The 18,198-nt window shown below is 38.5% G+C and overlaps 1 protein-coding gene, 1 long non-coding RNA gene and 2 pseudogenes across 2 annotated transcripts; all 4 read left to right on the forward strand.

The window, feature by feature from the left end:
• The first annotated feature begins 3,940 nt into the window (after positions 1–3,940).
• LOC148702415 (uncharacterized) lies at positions 3,941–4,972 on the forward strand. The gene has a single exon (XM_088703827.1). It carries the CDS (start codon positions 3,941–3,943, stop codon positions 4,970–4,972), a length of 1,032 nt encoding a protein of 343 aa, XP_088559953.1.
• A 2,581-nt stretch (positions 4,973–7,553) lies between these two features.
• On the forward strand, positions 7,554–8,205 carry LOC148702416 (uncharacterized). Its single transcript, XR_015968684.2, has 3 exons — positions 7,554–7,666; positions 7,767–7,868; positions 7,955–8,205. It is a non-coding gene; the product is annotated as an uncharacterized LOC148702416 (long non-coding RNA).
• Positions 8,206–16,052: 7,847 nt separating this feature from the next.
• LOC148702417 (protein PAT1 homolog 1 pseudogene) lies at positions 16,053–17,048 on the forward strand (annotated as a pseudogene).
• A 15-nt stretch (positions 17,049–17,063) lies between these two features.
• LOC148702418 (protein PAT1 homolog 1 pseudogene) lies at positions 17,064–18,143 on the forward strand (annotated as a pseudogene).
• The last annotated feature ends 55 nt before the right edge of the window (positions 18,144–18,198 follow it).

Below are 18,198 nucleotides of genomic sequence, written 5' to 3' on the forward strand. Positions count from 1 at the left end.
CGCAGCCAACACCAGGAATAATGCAACATAGGTCATGAAGAAAGGCTTTGGGAGAGCGCTTGCAATTTGGAAGGTGCTGCCCCCTACAATCGCCAATTCGGAGAGACCCCCTATCAGAAATTTCTTGGCATGACTTGGGCCGTTTCCACCGTCTTCCGATGGGGTATGAGGGGTAGAGTTAGGGGTTGGTGCCAAATCTGTTTCTCCTTCGATGTTTATCTGGACAGGAATTGATATTTGGATATCCTCCATGACTAGCTACTAAGTTGCAGAGAGGTTGATAGAACCTAAGAAAAGAAAGGAAATGGTTAGCAATGAACACAGCATTCTTTTATAACAATTTGGTCGCTGTTACTGCTAATAGGCATCGACATGGCCGTCGCCTCCCTTTCCACATGGCTCTCGCCCTCCCTTAGCATAAAAAACTGTTACTGCTAATATTATAATGTTTTTGCCCCGCTTAGCATATCACAAACTATTACTGCTAGTATTATAATGCTTTTGCCCCGCTTAACATATCACAAACTATTACTGCTAGTATTATAATGCTTTTGCCCCGCTTAGCATATCACAAACTATTACTGCTAGTATTATAATGCGTTTGCCCCGCTTAGCATATCACAAACTATTACTGCTAGTATTATAATGCTTTTGCCCCGCTTAGCATATCTCTCGCCTCCCCTTCGACATGGCTCTCGCCCTCCCTTAGCATAAAAAACTGTTACTGCTAATATTATAATGCTTTTGCCCCGCTTAGCATATCACAAACTATTACTACTAATACCATAATGCTTTTGCCCCGCTTAGCATATCACAAACTACTACTTCTAGTATTATAATGCTTTTGCCTGCTTAGCATATCACAAACTATTACTGCTAGTATTATAACACAAACTATTACTGCTAGTATTATAATGCGTTTGCCCCACTTAGCATATCACAAACTATTACTGCTAGTATTATAATGCTTTTGCCCCGCTTAGCATATCACAAACTATTACTGCTAGTATTATAATGTGTTTGCCCCGCTTAGCATATCACAAACTATTACTGCTAGTATTATAATGCGTTTGCCCCGCTTAGCATATCACAAACTATTACTGCTAGTATTATAATGCTTTTGCCCCACTTAGCATATCTCTCGCCTCCCCTTCGACATGGCTCTCGCCCTCCCTTAGCATAAAAAACTGTTACTGCTAATATTATAATGCTTTTGCCCCACTTAGCATATCACAAACTATTACTACTAATACCATAATGCTTTTGCCCCGCTTAGCATATCACAAACTATTACTGCTAGTATTATAATGCTTTTGCCCCGCTTAGCATATCTCTCGCCTCCCTTTCGACATGGCTCTCGCCCTCCCTTAGCATAAAAAACTGTTACTGCTAATATTATAATGCTTTTGCCTTGTTTAGCATATCACAAACTATTACTGCTAATATCATAATGCTTTTTCCCCGCTTAGCATATCACAAACTACTACTTCTAGTATTATAATGCTTTTGCCCGCTTAGCATATCACAAACTCTTCATTACTATTATAATGTTTGCTGGTAATGCAGTGATAGCTATGTATGTGAGGTGTGGAAGGATCTCAAGAGCGAGACAACTCTTCATTAGTTCACAAGGATACTATGAATGCCTTTTCATTAGTTCTTCACCAAGAATGCTATGCTCTGAGCTTGGAGTTGAGTTGAAATGCACTTGTCCAAGATCAATTTGCCTAGATTTTTTTCAGTTAGAGTGTCGTATGACCATTGAGCTTGCACTACAACAGTAAAGGGCTGTCGCGACTCTATATTGCCGACGCTAAATGAAAGCGTCGGCATTTTTTTTTTCCCGACGGTAACCGTCGACGCTTGTAAAGAGGGTTGGGAAAAAAACCATTACCGACGCTTATAAGCGTCGGCATAGGAAAAATACGATGACGCTTATAAGCGTCGTCGGACTTCACTCCTCCCACCACAAGACCTAATCGATCCCCTCCCCCCACAGGCCACAGCCCTAAATCCTCAGCCCTTCCGTCCCCTTCCGGCGGCCGACCCCTTCCGTCCTCAGCCCTTTTCACCGATCTCCGCCGCATCTCCTTCCCCTCCTCCCCTCTCCGTTGGCCTCCTCTTCGTGGACGACTTCCTCCTCCTCCGCCGCAGAGCACTCACACGGCGTTTGAAGTTTGGAGCCGGTAAGGATTATCTTCTTCTCTTGCTTCGATCATAGGATCATAGGATTATCTTCTTCTCTTTCAGAAGGAGAGAGCTCTGCCTGGAGATATTTATATATCTTTCTCTTTCTGTCTCCTTATTTTAGGAATGTTTATTCATTACTGTATTAATATTTTTCATTTCAGTGGATTGGAGTGATTGCATGCGATCTAGATCTACTGCTCTTCAGATCTCTTCGTTGGCTTAGAAATTTGGGAAAGTTATCAAATGAAGACTTGCTCTCTTATCAGGTACTTGAGAACTCGTTTCCCTCTGTCCCTTTTTTAATCTCCGGTTTATGCTTTAGAATTCTCGGTAAATGATGCATCTCAACATTTGATTATATCTATAAATAAAATTGTACATTAAAATATTTTCCCAAAAAATGCATCTCAAAATTTGATGTATCAAAGAGTATATGAAATAATACATAGACTGAGCCTCATCCTGTCTATTTGTGGTTTGCTTTATGAATCCAATAGCAGTCTGTGTCCTAGAAATATATCTCGTAATATCTGAGACCTCTTAGATATGAGTCCAAAAATATTTACTATTTACATTTCATGAGTTATATTAAATAATACATAGACAAAACAGCATCCTGTCCATTTGTGGTCTGCTTTATGAATCCAATAGTGGTTTGTGTCCTAGAAATATATCTCGTAGTATCAGAGAGCTCTTAGATATTGGTCCAAAAAATATTTATTATTTACATTTCATAAGCACTAATAATTAAATGGTTGCATCCTTCAGTGACAGAAAAGTACCTAGATATTCTATCCAAGCTAGTTTTAAAGGACATGCTTTCTTGCAGAAGCAGGGTTGAGTTTATTGTTTGCAGGCAATCATTTTTATTTATTTAGGTCTAGTTATAACTATCAATATATCACAGACGATGTACAAATCATTATAAAAAGCCTAACTTGGTTTTTACCTTAACAACATCATCCAATCCACGTGCTTCCTGCATCAGAGCGCTTTTGTCCTTGAGAACACTAGCAACAAGAAAAACTGTAATGGGGAGCGGGGCTTCAGAACTTTTGCATCCATTTTTCATATTCTCTCGCTCGTACTTCCCAAACTGGCGTATCGACTTTACTTTCCCTTTAGATCCCTCATTTTTTTCAGTGGCAAACCCTGGTTCTTCATACATGGAGAAGATATGAGGGTCATATTCTAGAGCCCACATCATCTGTATAGAAGTTTGAAGATAAAGCATCAGCTTAGCATAAGAAAAAAGGTAGGAAAGTGTTTTTTGTGCTTGTGTCAATGGATATACACTCATATATGAAGCATATGAAAGATATGGCGGCACAAAGCAAAAATCTCAATTAAATATTTGAAGTTCAATGGAGTTAATGTTCTACCAGTATGCCCTCATACACCATTTATTTTTTTAATTGCTGTATGTAATTGATGCTTGATGGAAAAGTTAAATATTTGGGTTTTTTTTAATTGGCAAGGGATTTCAATTGAAGCATTCATTTACTTCTGGCAAGGGATTTCAGACCATGTCAGTTAAATGAAGGCTATGCAATCATTGAATTAATTGATTAAGTGCTATTTGTTTAACTTAATTTTGCTTGAGCCAGTGTACGCATGCATATTTTTGACTGTATCATTTACCTTGTTTTTTCTTAGAATGGACAAAAGTTGGATGAATAAGCCGAGATACAGTGACGAATATTTGAATGGAGTTCAGAATTTTATTAAATTTGCTTTTCAGAAATCTAATATGAATGGGAAGATTTTATGTCCATGTCGAAAATGTGTAAATGCTTCTTCTCTTGCTCCAAAAACTGTTGAAGAACATTTAGTGTGGAATGGTTTTACAAGAGGTTATACTGAATGGGTATTTCATGGAGAGTTGATATTGTCATCTCCATGTAACCAACCCTCGTATATAGAAGACACCTCTAGTTTTGCATCCAGTAATACAGAAAAAAAACCTGTAGGAGAAGATGATATAAGGGGCTTACTCAGAGATGCTCTTGGACATAGTATTAGAAATTTAACAGATATTAGTGGAGGACAAGAAGCAACTGAAATAGGTGATGAGCGTACAGCAACTGATTTTATGCATGTTGAAGAACATATACACTCTGATGATGACACAGCTCGGTATCATAACTTGCTGAAATCTTGTGATGAAGAACTATATCCGGGTTGTAAGAATTTTACAAAGATTTCTTTTCTTGTGCATTTATTCCATTTGAAGTATTTGAATGGGTGGTCTAGCAAGTCTTTTATTATGCTTCTCCAATTATTAAATGATGCATTTCCGGAAGGCGTTACTTTGCCATCATCTTCTTATGAAGCCAAAAAATTAGTAAAAGAATTGGATCTTGGATACGAGAAGATACACAGTTGTCCGAATGACTGTATTTTATTCCGTGGTGGAAATATTAACGAAGAGTCGTGCCAAATATGTGGATCTTCACGATGGGAGAAATCTAAAGATGAGCATGATTTTTTGAATGAAGTGGATGCTGCACAGACTAAGAAAAGACCGGCTAAAGTGTTGAGATATTTTTCTCTCATACCTAGATTGAAAAGAATGTATGCATCATCAAAGACGGCTTCCTCTATGAGATGGCATGACGAAGGCCGTACAAAAGATGGAATGTTACGACACCCAGCAGATAGTTTAGCATGGAAAGCATTTGATGATAGGCATCACGAATTTGCTTCTGATGCTCGCAGTGTCAGACTGGGTTTGGCTACTGATGGGTTTAATCCCTTTCGAACTATGAGTTCTACATACTGATGGGTTTAATCTTTTGAAAGATGACCCATTCATTTTTTCATCTCAAGCTCGACAAGTGTTTTTTGTACAAGACTCAAAAGATAAAGATTGGTCTGTTGTCATTAAGACTAAACCTAGGGACTTGTATGATATAGGAAAAGGGTTGGAAGAGGAGGATAATGAGACTTATACTCAGTGTATGCCTTTTAATATTATGCCGACTGATGGACAATGAAAGAGTATAGTTTCGTAATGGTAAGAAAAATTTTCTAGTCTGTTTCTATGTTACCGATACTGACTTTTCTACTAGTAGCGTATGAATTTGGAATATACTGTGCAAATTGTTTTATTGTTTAACCAATAATTGTTTACCGATACTGTGCAAGAAGAATTACCACATCCTTGTTAATAGTTGGTACCATATATTTCCTTCATGACACTTTGCTCTCACACATCTGTTTTCTTTATTAGAAACCAGCCAGACTTCAGCAAAACAATTTTTGGTCCATGTTTTGAAACCCATGCTTAATTTTTCAAGTAATGCTACTTGGAAATTTCTAATGCTCAGATCATTTTAGAATATGAATCATTTAATTGTAGTAACACTGGTGCATGGTCCCTGCTGCACTATGGCTCTGCTGATGTCATGACGTGCTTCAAAATACTAATCATCGGCTTCTTCAAATATATGTATGCATGTAGTATGTTTGTATGCATTTATGTAGGACTGGACGATGTCCAATCTTTCTCTCAAAGTGTATGTATATGTCTATTTGTTTGTATTTACATGTATATGGTGGTTTTTGTGAGTGGTGGACGCATAAATACATAATTAAGATATGCTCAATTTATTTACAGATAAAAACATATTAGAAACTTGATGTTTGTGGATTATAAAGAACAACAAAGTACTAATCTGCTGTTTGGCATATATTATATCAATAAATTGGTCTGTCTAATAAAAATGACACGGTGTATACTTTGTTTCGCCAAAATGTATGCATGCATTTATGTTCATAACTCACATGGATGCTCTCAGATAAGCATATAGAGGTGCCATGCGTTAAAACAATTTTCTTTTACCTATACCAGTAAAGTGGCATTATATACTTTGTTACGCCATAATGTATGCATGCATTTATGTTCATAAACTCACATGGATGCTCTCAAATAAGCATATAGAGGTACCATGCACTAAAACAACTTTCTTTTATCTATACTAGTAAAGTGGCATAGGCTTTGCATGCGAGCATTTTGGGGCAAACAGAAAACCATTAAGCATTAGGCAGCTGGACCTGGAGTATGATCATACCATAACTGATCACATGCCTTGTCCAATTGTTTGGGGTTATAAGTTGTTGTTATCATTTGGCTTTTATTATGTACTGTGTTCTTGTTACCATTTGCCTTTTATTACGTACTGTGTTCTTGTTATCATTTGCCTTTTATTATGTACTGTTAGTTCCCAAGCAATGGTGCGGTGCTAGACAGGTACTTGCTCCTCTATTTTCCAATTTTTGCGGCACAAGGATATAAATTGATCAGTACTTGTTGGTGTTTGTATTTTAATCTCGTTTATAATTTAGATAGTCTGCTAATTATTTAGTTGTGGATTCTGTTGAATAGAAGCTCCTGCTGACTTGTTATTCTTCTGCTCAGATTGGTAGATGAGCTTGTTCTTTTGTACAAAAAATCTGCAGTAAGAAAGAGCCGTGAAGTTATCCGCAATCACATTTCACAATTACTGTTGTTGATTCAGAAGTAAGAAAAAAATGCCCTATTTATTAATTGTTTCATTTTGGGGACAGACGATTGAAGGTGCATGACTGGACTCGGAGTGTTCAACATTGATTGTATCTCAGGACCGAAACCAGTTTTCCATTCAGATAAGATGAATAATAGCTCCTGAGACAGGGAGTCCACCCATCAGAAGTAGACAACTGTGACATAATCAAACCATAAATTATTTCGTGAGAACTAAATCAAATGATTCTGAGTTTGGTTGATTCATTATCCAGTGGAAGATTTGGACTGTAATTATTTACTCTTGCAATTGCATTACTAGTTACTATACATTAGCGATCAGGGCCTTTCCTTCTGTGGAGTACCCCATGAATTTTTAATATTTTATGATTTATACATTAGTTACTCTTGCATTTTTAAACAGATTTCAATTGCTTAAGTACTTGCTTAGGTAACAAAATGCACCGAGGAAAACGATTCAGAGATGTGGAGTTCCAGCAGTCTCAGGTGGGATCTTCTTCTGCTCAGTCCATGCGATCCCAGCAGCCCCAGCAGCACGAGTCCGAGTCTCAGCATGAGTTCCAGTCTCAGCAACATCCAGGCCAGGAGGTTATGGATGACTTGCATATCCAAGGTAATTTGATTTAAAGTGCATATATTAAGTTCATTTACAATCTAATTATTTTAATTAATTTGCCTCCAATGTTTTAATTATTATTTTTTATAGATGAACAAGGGAGAGTGAGGTTGACACGGGGTTCCTCTCGAGCACGGGATGTGTGGCAGCTTCGTGAGGATGAGAATGGACTATTCTCTCTCAATACCTTATAAATGTTTAATATATTTAATATATTACAATGTTTACTTTTTTCGTGGTAGACATATTCTGACATTGGTCGAGCCGCACGAGCATCTCAGACAATTCCTCACACTTCAGGCTCGAAGAGTTATGCGAGGCTCAGAGCTGAATTCGTAAGTTTTTTTGAAACTTTTTGGAACTCTTGTATCATATAGCATGTATCATGATATAGTTCTATAAGATGAAACTCTTCCAATATACTTTTTGTTATAGATGGAAGACCATGGGAGGAAACCTGGTGAGGTGGAGTTCTATAAGATGACTCACACCCACCGAGATGGCAGCTTTGTCCGAGAGGAGTCGAGAGATATAGTTGTATGTACTTATTAATAATTTCTACAATGATTTTTTATATATTTTAATTTTTCAAAAATTAATTTGATTGTTTTTTAGAGATATAGGACAGAGCTACATCCCTTATTTCAGAGCGTATCGGAGAGTCATCTTCAATCGGCAACACCAGAGGTGTCGAAGCTCAGGTGTTTACCGAATTGATGGGCTCGGAGCGTTATGGTCGAGTGAGGGGTTATGGCATTGGAGTTACCCCCACTCAGTTGTCTGCAGTGGGTAGATATACTCAAGATGTTAGACAGAGTAGTAGCACTGCAGAGGTTAATGATCTGAAGGCAGAGATAAAAGAGTTAAAGCAGAGCCACCAGACAGAGATGCAATCTTTGAGGGCTCAGATTAATCATATTACATCTTTGTTGCATCAGTTTGTCCCTCCTCAGGTAAATTACTACATCTACTTGAACATTTTGCATAAGTATCATATTTTTCTTAAAGAGCTTAATAATTTTCGTATTCTTAACTGCTTAAGTTTTTTTATTACAGGTTCCTGATACTTCATCTGCACGTAGAGATGGTGATGCTAGCGACCCCTGAAGCATTTATTTTGGAGTTTATATGTATTTTTTTATGCTTTTTGAAGTACATTGTAAATGTAAATTGATAGTATGAATGTAATTTGACAATATGAATGTTTAGATAAATATGTTTGATTTTGTGTATATCTCGCTTAGTGTGTGTGGCTTTGATATTGTAAACAGGGTTTAAAAATTTTTCAATTTTTTTTAAAAAAAATTAATATTCTAACGACGCTTTAAAGCGTCGTTAAAATTTCGACCAGAAATCAATTAGCGACGCTTTAAAGCGTCGGTAGGTTTGAATTAACGACGCTTTAAAGCGTCGGTAAATTGAACATTTACCGACGCTTTAAAGCGTCGTTAAATTGCAATTTAACGACGCTTTATAGCGTCGGTAAAGCGTTGCTAATATTCGACGCTTTTCGACGCGTCGGAAAACATTTTCTCCACTGTAGCATAGGCGACGCTTTGCCGACGCTTAGGAAAGCGTCGGTATGTTTTTTAGCGACGCTTAAAAGCGTCATTAAAGGCCAAAAAATGCGTCGCTAATGACCATTATTCTTGTAGTGTTGTTATCTCTGCAAGCTACATCCTACATGCCAGAATCATATGTTTATACAGTGACGTATCATTAAAAAATTTAGAAATAAACCTGATAGCACCCACCAAAGCCCTCTATTTCACCCTTATGCACAATAATAGCTCTCTCTTCGTGGATCACTTGCACGTCCATTACATTCAAACCAATGAAATAATAGCTTAAGTGCCACTCGAGTCAACCGTAATCAATGTAAAGCCAATTAAAGCCAAATCCATCGGATGGGCACGACAACGTTGCAGTCCTTGGATACCAATTATCTTGGTGGGGTCCTCAACAACATGGTGGTGAGGGGATGGAGATCACAGCATTCTTTTGTAAGACCATCTTTCATTGTCTTTTAATTAATTATTATAACGCATTAAGAAGGATAACCACAATTCCATCTCTTGCTTCTTTTTTTTTTTGGGTAAAATGAAGGAGATAAAGTCGTGCCATATCATGTTTTTCTGGATAAAATACCGTTTAGGTTGTTTGATGATCGCGGTGTCCCAATTAAGAGGTGCAATGAGAATATGAGATGTCATCCAGGTACGACCATGCCGTGGAGATGAACCTTATCGGTCCTCCTTTACAAAGAAACTCAACGGTTAGATTGAAATGTTGCAAACGGAACAAGACGAGGAATATTGTGCGTGACTTCGCCACAAAGGACATGGGGCACGGTATGCGAGAGGTAATGCAGAACGAAAAGGACCGTCGCACGACGCAGGACCCATATTCTCCGCATGACTTGGCCACAAAGCGCGTGGGGCCCGGCAATTGGAATCTAGAATATGATTCTCCATGCACAAAGAAGGTCGTGCATGTTAAAGCAAAAAAAAGAAGGTCGTGCATGCGTAGGCCATAAGGTTCCTGGGGCTCAAAATACGCAGAACAAAAACCTCCATGCACACAGAAAAAAGGTTGTGCCTGACTTGGCCACAAAATTCATGGGGCACGGCAATAGAATTATAGAAACTTCAAATAATGCAGAACCCTGCATCCTCCATGCATAAAAAAAGAATGCGTGGCATGGCACCCCAAAATATGCGAAACATACGAGAAGAGATACGGTGGCAGCAGTGAGGAATTTCGTGGCTTTTCTTTTTTTTTTTGGCTAGGGAAAAGAGGAAGGGGGGAGGAGGGGACAAGTCCACCCCCCGCGTAGCAGCCTCCACTGGGCCCCCGCCCCGCCAGGAGAATGTTCGATGCGAGCAAAAATGGCCGTGTGTTGGGCATCCCAACCGGTTTTACTCATACCCTCCCTACCCATGGGCCCGGCTCAGCTACCCCTCTGGGCTTTGGCTCGAGTCCCACGTGTGAGTACGTCACACCTAGCGCCCCGGCTACTAGAGGTTCAAGAAGCGTTCCTATGCCTCATGTCCAAGCAGTGGCCGAAGCCACATTTTAATCAACGCCGCAGCGACTTGAACTTAGGACCGTGATGATAGAAATTCTGCCCAGCACCATTAGGCTACGACCTTGGTGGCAATTTATATTCGGAAGCTTCAATGTGAGGACAACCATCATGAAGACCAAGAGACCTGGTTGTAGGCAAGAGAATAGCAACTTCTTTAGCTCCAAGCATATAGGTATGATCAAGTAAATCTCAGATAGTACTTGTGTAGAAGAAGAATCTCTAGTATTTGAAACCGGTCTTGAAGCGTGAATTAACACTGTCCTTAAGCGAATTTTGCCCCCACTATATTGTTGTCGGTGATCCAGCAAATTTGCTCCAGGATACAACAAAACCAAAATAGAATCCTAGCCAGCAAAACTAGGATTCCCCAGAACAACTGAATGAAAAGTTTTGAAAAAGAAGTTACATTAATCTATGAAGGACATTGGCTATTTATAACCCTAAACTAAACCCTGAACCAACACAACTATTAGAACAGTGTCTGTTCAAAACATAACTGCTAATGCAGTTATTTTTGTACAAAACCGATAAAAACTGCCTTGGCAGTTATGTTGTACAAAACTGTATTAGTGTAAAAAAATAAATAAATACATAGCCAATCTGAATTTTACACGTGCACGTGCCACGTGCCACGTGTCCAAGTGCTAATCTTTGATTAATATTATATTGGCTGTCCCTCCACAAATTCCCACCAAAACATTACTTGAACATGTATAGGATATGAATGCTTATAAAGCCTCTCAACATTACAAACTACCAAAAGGAAGGAGACTTCCAACAATCCCTCACTTAGTTTGTAATGCTAATTATTCGAGTGTATGCATTGAGAAAATTTCTTTCGAATTAAATCTTCTCTTAGTATAAGCACTTGCCACAATGCTCCCTGGTAGGCGCCACTTGCTCGGAAAATACTGACAAATTAGCGGTTGCCACAATGCTTGCTGAGGCACGGCAATAAAAAGCCGAAATGTGCCGAACCAAAATGCACCATGCTAACAAAATTATTTTCCCAATCTTTATCACAATCTGATGTAGCATTAAAATCAGATCAGATAATAATATATTTATATTTATATTATTTAATAAATATAAATATAAATATAAATATAAATATAAATATTAGTTACATGCAAAAATTTATATTTATATTTATTTTAAATATATATATATATATATATACAAATTAGATATCAGAAGCATGAATATAACTACAAATATAATTTGGATAATTAAATTTTATGGCCATAAAATTAAAAATATCACTAAGTGAATTATAAATTAAGTTAATAAATATTAACGTTAATATGGCCATTTATTTTTTTTAAAGCTTATGAATATTTTGTAAAATTAAATAGGGTTAGAAATAGAATCAGATATTCGAATACAATCCATGTGTTGTCATATCTATTTTTCTTTAATGAATATGGATAGGCATACGGATATTAGTTGAATATTTAAATTTTTATTTATATTTGAATAAATTCGAATACGAAAATAAATCTGAAAAAATATTATCCTTCCACTTTTACCTGCAACTTTGGTTCTCTCTAGCACTTAATAATAGAGCTGTAATTCACCAGCATGGATGCAGATTGCAGCATTCTCTCGGATTTGTTGTTGGAGTCTCATGACCAACAGTACTTTCCTTTGGGTCATTGGGTGGCAAGCTCACACTTACTTTTTCGCCTTTATGGTTATTATTTTCCAATTTTCGATTCTTTATCATTTTGTAAGCAGCCAATGTTCGCGTAAGAACGCAAGCAAACCAAACGCCTTCACCTCAAATGAATTCCAAGTTTCCAACCTTAAATATGTGGGGTCCTGTCCCACCGTTTTATTTTTCTTCTTCTTTTTAAGAGATTATAGTTGGTGACTAAACCCTCTTTATTGTTACCAAACACTATTTCTGTTTGTTCTAACTGACTTTGGTAAATTGATGCGAATGATCGTCGTCGAAGGCTTTTAAATGCTTTGAAGACGCATTGAGTCATGCCGAGGTCTTCGTAAAATGACATGGGATGCAGGGAGGAAGGATCGATTTGGCCCCACCTCCTCTTCTTCTCATCTTCTTTTTTCCCCACAAGCAAAGAGATAGTGAGTTCCTTTTTTAGAATGATGTCATTACTTGAATCCCCCAACTAATTAAAAATCAAACCTTACGCAGAATTATTTATTTATTCGTCTGTAACAATCTCTTTTTACTATTGACGAGGCGGCAGATGCTTGTTAGGAGCTGGACATTCAAGAAGAGACACGGCTGACAAGAAGCAAATCCAAAATGGTAGAAAAATCTAAGAGGAGCTGACGGATCAATTATCTCTCCTTTCAAAAATATGATATCCAAACATGGCACTAATATTACTACAGCAAATTTTTGACAAAATAAACAATCATCATTCATAATCTCCTGGGGGAAAACTATCATGCATTCATATTGAAGAGTTGTGTGTCGAAAACTTGAACGTCATATTAGGTGAAATTTTTTTGGAGAATTAAGATACAAAATGTCCTGCCAGTTCATTTGGTTTTGACAATGTTTGAATTTAGTGAAATTTAATAGCTTTATATTTGAGAAACTCTATAGCAATTAAAAGATGTTATCATGAGACATCCCCAAGAATTAGAATGTTTTTGTTCTTTAATTGGAAAGCTGATCATATTTTTTTGATGGAATTTGAGTTTTAAATTATTCTAAATTTAAGTGGGATGCAGTTTTAATGTTTATTTTCATCTTTTTAGGTGTTGAGTTATAGCATGTTGTTCACAGCAAACAGCCCTCCCTCTTTAAGGTTATGAAACGGTTAAAACAGTAGCAATATTTCTTGAATCTTTTTCGCTTGGCATCTGTTGGTACTAAGATGGTACTGGGTTGTGTTTGATATGGGTTGGCATAAAGTGGTGCCAAGAGGTTTGCTTGGTTCTTAGTATTGACCCCATGCGTAGTGCTGACATTGGCCGCCCATGGTACATTCCTTCTAGAACAGACTGATAATCCTTTCTTTGTTGTGTTTTGCCTAGTAATAAAATCATCTGACTTGTTGTGAAATTGTTTGATTTTTCTTGAGTTTTTCTCAAAATATTATTTTCCAATTTCATACTAATTTCATAAAAATGTCACTTTTTATCTATTTTTTTGTTGAATTAATAGATTTTCACAACTTCAGTAAATATGTCATTGAATGTTGTGGAACTTCAATGATTTATCCTCTTCTTTTTTCTGTGCTTCCAATATTGTTTCATCCATTTTTTTTACCCTTTGGTTTTTGTTCTTGGGTATTTTCTCATTATTCTTTCAAATTCTTATTGGATTACGACTCTTAACCCTTGGTGCCTTGATTCTTTTACTATGAAGTATTTATGTTATAATTATATTACTTTATATATATATATATATAAATTTTCACTTATATAATTGTATATTTGTGTCTGTGCATACTAGAGTTATTAATGGGTCAGGCTTGAGCCAGCCCGTCATAAGTTCTCGCCTAGCACTAGACTAAAGAAGGCATGCCTGGCTCGGCCCGTGTGTGAATTTTATTTTATTTTTGCTAGGCTCAAGTTCGGCCTGGCCTACATTCGACGTGGGGCCAAAACAACATTACCTTTGTGATGAAATAAAATAAAATTCAATTGAAGACCACATCTCCAATCTTCCAACTAGAACCCTATTCTATTGAAGCTGACCTCGAACACGGTTGCCAGTCCTCTCCATATCTCGCCATCCATGGTGAACTCTCCTCTGCTACTCAATGTTCTCTGTTGCCTCTCACTACATACCACTTTCCTCTGCTGCTTGCTGTGCCCTACTCTTCTATCATCTGCCACTGATCACTTATTTTGTTCTCTCCTCTGCCACTCCCCTCCAATTGCTCTTCTCTTTTGCCACATGCATCCAACAATTCTTTTCCATCATCATTTGATGTCTAACATGTTGCCCTTCATCTCTAATAGCTATGGTAGTAGTGGATGAGGATAACTTGCACGCTCTGAAGAGAAGAGAGGACAAAAAGAAGGGAAGGAATCAGGATGTTTGTATTAGGGCATGACTGCTTCACTTTTTGGTAATAGAAAACAAGAACAAGCTACAGGTTGGACTTGCTCAAATCGAGCTGGAAAGAAGGTACATGCCTGAAAATTGAGGCTCAGGCCCAGTCCATGGATTTAGCTCAGCCCAGCTGTAACAAGCTCTGGTCATCGGGCCTAGGCCTGACCCTGGCCCATAAGCAGCCCCAGCGTGCATGCGTGCACATAAACATATATAAAGATAGATATAACATCTTCACAAAATTAAAGTTAATAAAATTTCCATGCAATACTTATACAGGTTATCTCTGAATAGGGTTTATGGTGGAAAATTTTTGTACCCTTGTAAATGATAGTGGGATAGTATGGAATAGGGGCTTTGACTGTTTGATCTCCAAGATTTAACCTATCTTTGGAAATTTGCAGCATGCTATATATGGTAACATTTTTGCTACTTCCTGAGAAGTGCAAGTCTGTGTGGTGTTTGTGATGAACAAAGTTGACCCATATGACCTTGAATAAAGGGGTCTTGAATTGGTGAATAGATGTACCATTTATCTGGTGAGGTGGTTCAAATGTCACCTGTTATGTTCTATCCTTTTGTTTCATAAAATTGTCGAGTTTTATTTATTTGTTGTTTGTCTATTTGTTTTTACCTGCAAAAGAACTTTAATGAAGGCATGCTTGCAACCGAAAAGCTTGTAGTTGGATTTCTTCTAGTGAAAAATGTTTAACTGAGGATTGGCAAGTTGAGAGGTGAAAAATTCTTGATCGGGTTGCGATTCCCCTTTTGGGTTATTTTTCTTTTCTTTTCTGTGTCCATTTTCAGCATTCAAACCCAAAAGTATATTTTAAAAAAACTTGGCGTACGCGAACTTGGCGTACGCGTGGACAGTGACTCGCTGGGCCCCACCTCTCTCCAACAGTGGGCTAATAATAACTTTCCGTTCAGCACTCCCCAAGATGTGGGTTGGAGCAAAAAGAATTCAAGAAAAAATGGAGGAGACTAAGAAAAAATGGAGGCGAGGTGGAACCCCTTCCCCCATACTTTGACATAGAATGGCAAGGTGATGATAAGATGATGCGGATATAATGGGGCCGAGGGATAGATACAATCCTTTTTTATGAGATGAGGATAAAATCCCATCACATGCTTCATTCCTATGAGACATATGACCACCTTGTTATTTCTAGTACTGCATGATTTTTTTATCAATGCTGATGGCTTGGTGATGTCTAACCTCCCCACCCAGATACAAGTGGGCCCTCCACCATTCAAATTAAAGTGGCCATTTGGATAGAAAAGACGTGAGGATTAGCTTAAAGCATATTATATGGTTTCACATGATACAAATCAGTCTGTGATGTGATATCTTCTTGGCCTTCTTCCCCTACCAACTTGATAAGGTTTGGTAATTGGAGGTTTCTAAACCTACCCACTCTTCTTTTGTTTTGAAAGGGTTGTGTTTGTGTCACTGTGAAGACTATCAATGCCCTAAGCTTAAAGGTCTTTATCACTGTGAACCTTGCTTTTGTTTGTGAAAAATTATGGTTAATGATGCATCTGTTAAGATAAATTGTTTTCTTATGTTCCGCTGTCTTGTTGAATAATGTATGTTGTTTCTTCAGGTTCTTCAACTGCAGACTGAACACAGGAGGCAGATTTTTCAAACTGGATTGATCAGAATATTTTAGATGCTGAAAATTATCAGGAGGGTAAACGATGGTTGTCACGGCCACATCCTTCATCATCTCGGCTTTCGGAATCTAAACCCCTGTACAGAACATCCTCATATCATCAACAGCAACCACAACACTCCAGTGAACCAATTCTTGCACCGAAATCATCTTTCACATCCTACCCTCCACCTGGTGGACGATCTCAGATTTCACCAAACCTCATACGCCATGCAAGCATTCCATCTCTAACTGCTGGGCTTCAGATGACAACTCCAAATCTATCTCCCTTTTCTGGTCCTCAGCTTCATTTGGCAGGACTATCGCATGGGTTGCACCATGGTGGAAACATGCCTCAGTTTGCCTCTCCAGGCCTCTCAATTAATAGCCGGCTGCAGAATCACTGGTTGAATCAAGCTAGCCTAACTTCCTACAGCAACATTTGCCGCAGCCAAATGGCTTAATGCCTTCACAGCTACTTTCGCAGCAGCAACAGCAGAGACTGCAACAGATCCAGCCATCTGTGCCCCAGTTTTCTCGCTTGCAGTCTCCGTTTTTCAACTCTCATCCTCCACAAATAAGGAATAAGCTTGATGCAGTTCTTAGTATGTCTGACTTGAGAGATCAGAGATCTAAACCATCACAAAGGGGAAAACAGAACATGCGATTTTCTAAACAATCTTCTGATGCCGGCAGCCAAAGGGTGATAATGGGCTGCCACAGTTTAGGTCCAAGTATATGTCAGCTGAAGAGATCGAAAGCATTTTGAGAATGCAGCATGCTGCAACTCACATAAATGATCCTTATATAGACTAGGTAAAGGTGGACATTCTGTTGGGCTTGCTCCAAAAGATGTTCTTGTGTTTCTTCGCCTAGCATCTCTGCCAAAGGACCGGAAGCTCCTGTCACGTTAACTTCAGCTTCTTAATCCTGGAAGTGAGCTCTCTCGAATAGTCTGCATGGCCATTTTCCGGCACCTACGGTTTTTGTTTGGTGGCTTGCCATCAGATTCTAGTGTAGCAGAAACGACATTGAATCTTGCCAAGACTGTTTCTTCATGTGGGCACAATATGGAGCTAAGTGCACTCAGTGCTTGCCTTGCTGCTGTGGTTTGCTCATCCGAACAGCCACCTCTTCGCCCTCTTGGAAGTTCAGCTGGTGATGGAGCATCCATAATTATAAAATCTGTTCTTGACAGAGCAACAGAACTTTTGACAGACCGCCAGGCTGCAAGCAACTACAGCATGTCCAACCGAGCTCTTTGGCAAGCGTCGTTTGATGCCTCTTTTAGGCTTCTCACAAAGTACTGTCTGAGTAAATATGACAGTATAATGCAAATGTTGCTCATGCAGGCACCGAACACTTCAATTATTGGGTCTGAAGCAGCAAGAGCTATAAGCAGAGAGATGCCTGTGGAGCTGCTGCGTGCGAGCCTTCCTCATACAAATGAGCACCAGCGCAAGATGTTGCTTGATTTTGCTCAGAGATCTATGCCCATAACTGGTTTTAGTGCCCATGGAGGTGGCAGTGGTCCTGTTACCTCTGAGTCGGTTCCTGGCTAATACAGCTGGAAAGATTAACAGTTTAATAACAGCATGTTGTATGATATTTATCCCTATATCATTTCTACGTATCATGCATTCATGCCCCTCCAAAAACTGAAACATGGTGATGTCGCGGGGAACATAAGCACATGAGGGTGTGAGCATTTGTGGAAGTCTGATGCAGGACGGTTCCTTCCACGGAACAGGGCCATGGAACAGAGGAATAGGGAGAAGAAATTGCAGCCGTGAAGATTTGAAGCCTCTTCTCTGTGGGGTGTTTGGATCAATCCCATTCAAGGAGAGATTAATCCCACGCTCAAGGAGAGTCGAATCAGATTAGTTCGCTTCTGAATTTTGGTTTAATCAAGCCAGTTTAGAGTCTTTTGTTTCATTGCTGAATTTAGTCATGTTTTGGGTCTGAATTTAGTTGGGATTAGGAGTCCTTGTTGATTTAGGATTTGCTTTGTGTTGGGTCCATTGGTTAGGTTTAGGGTGGGTTTGTAATCCTATAAAAGGATCATTAGAAGAGCTGTGC

Source organism: Phoenix dactylifera, chromosome 9, assembly GCF_051530095.1.
Source record: "Phoenix dactylifera cultivar Ajwa chromosome 9, Ajwa_hap1_PhDact_Kaust_v1.1, whole genome shotgun sequence".
NCBI classification, from domain to species: domain Eukaryota; kingdom Viridiplantae; phylum Streptophyta; class Magnoliopsida; order Arecales; family Arecaceae; genus Phoenix; species Phoenix dactylifera.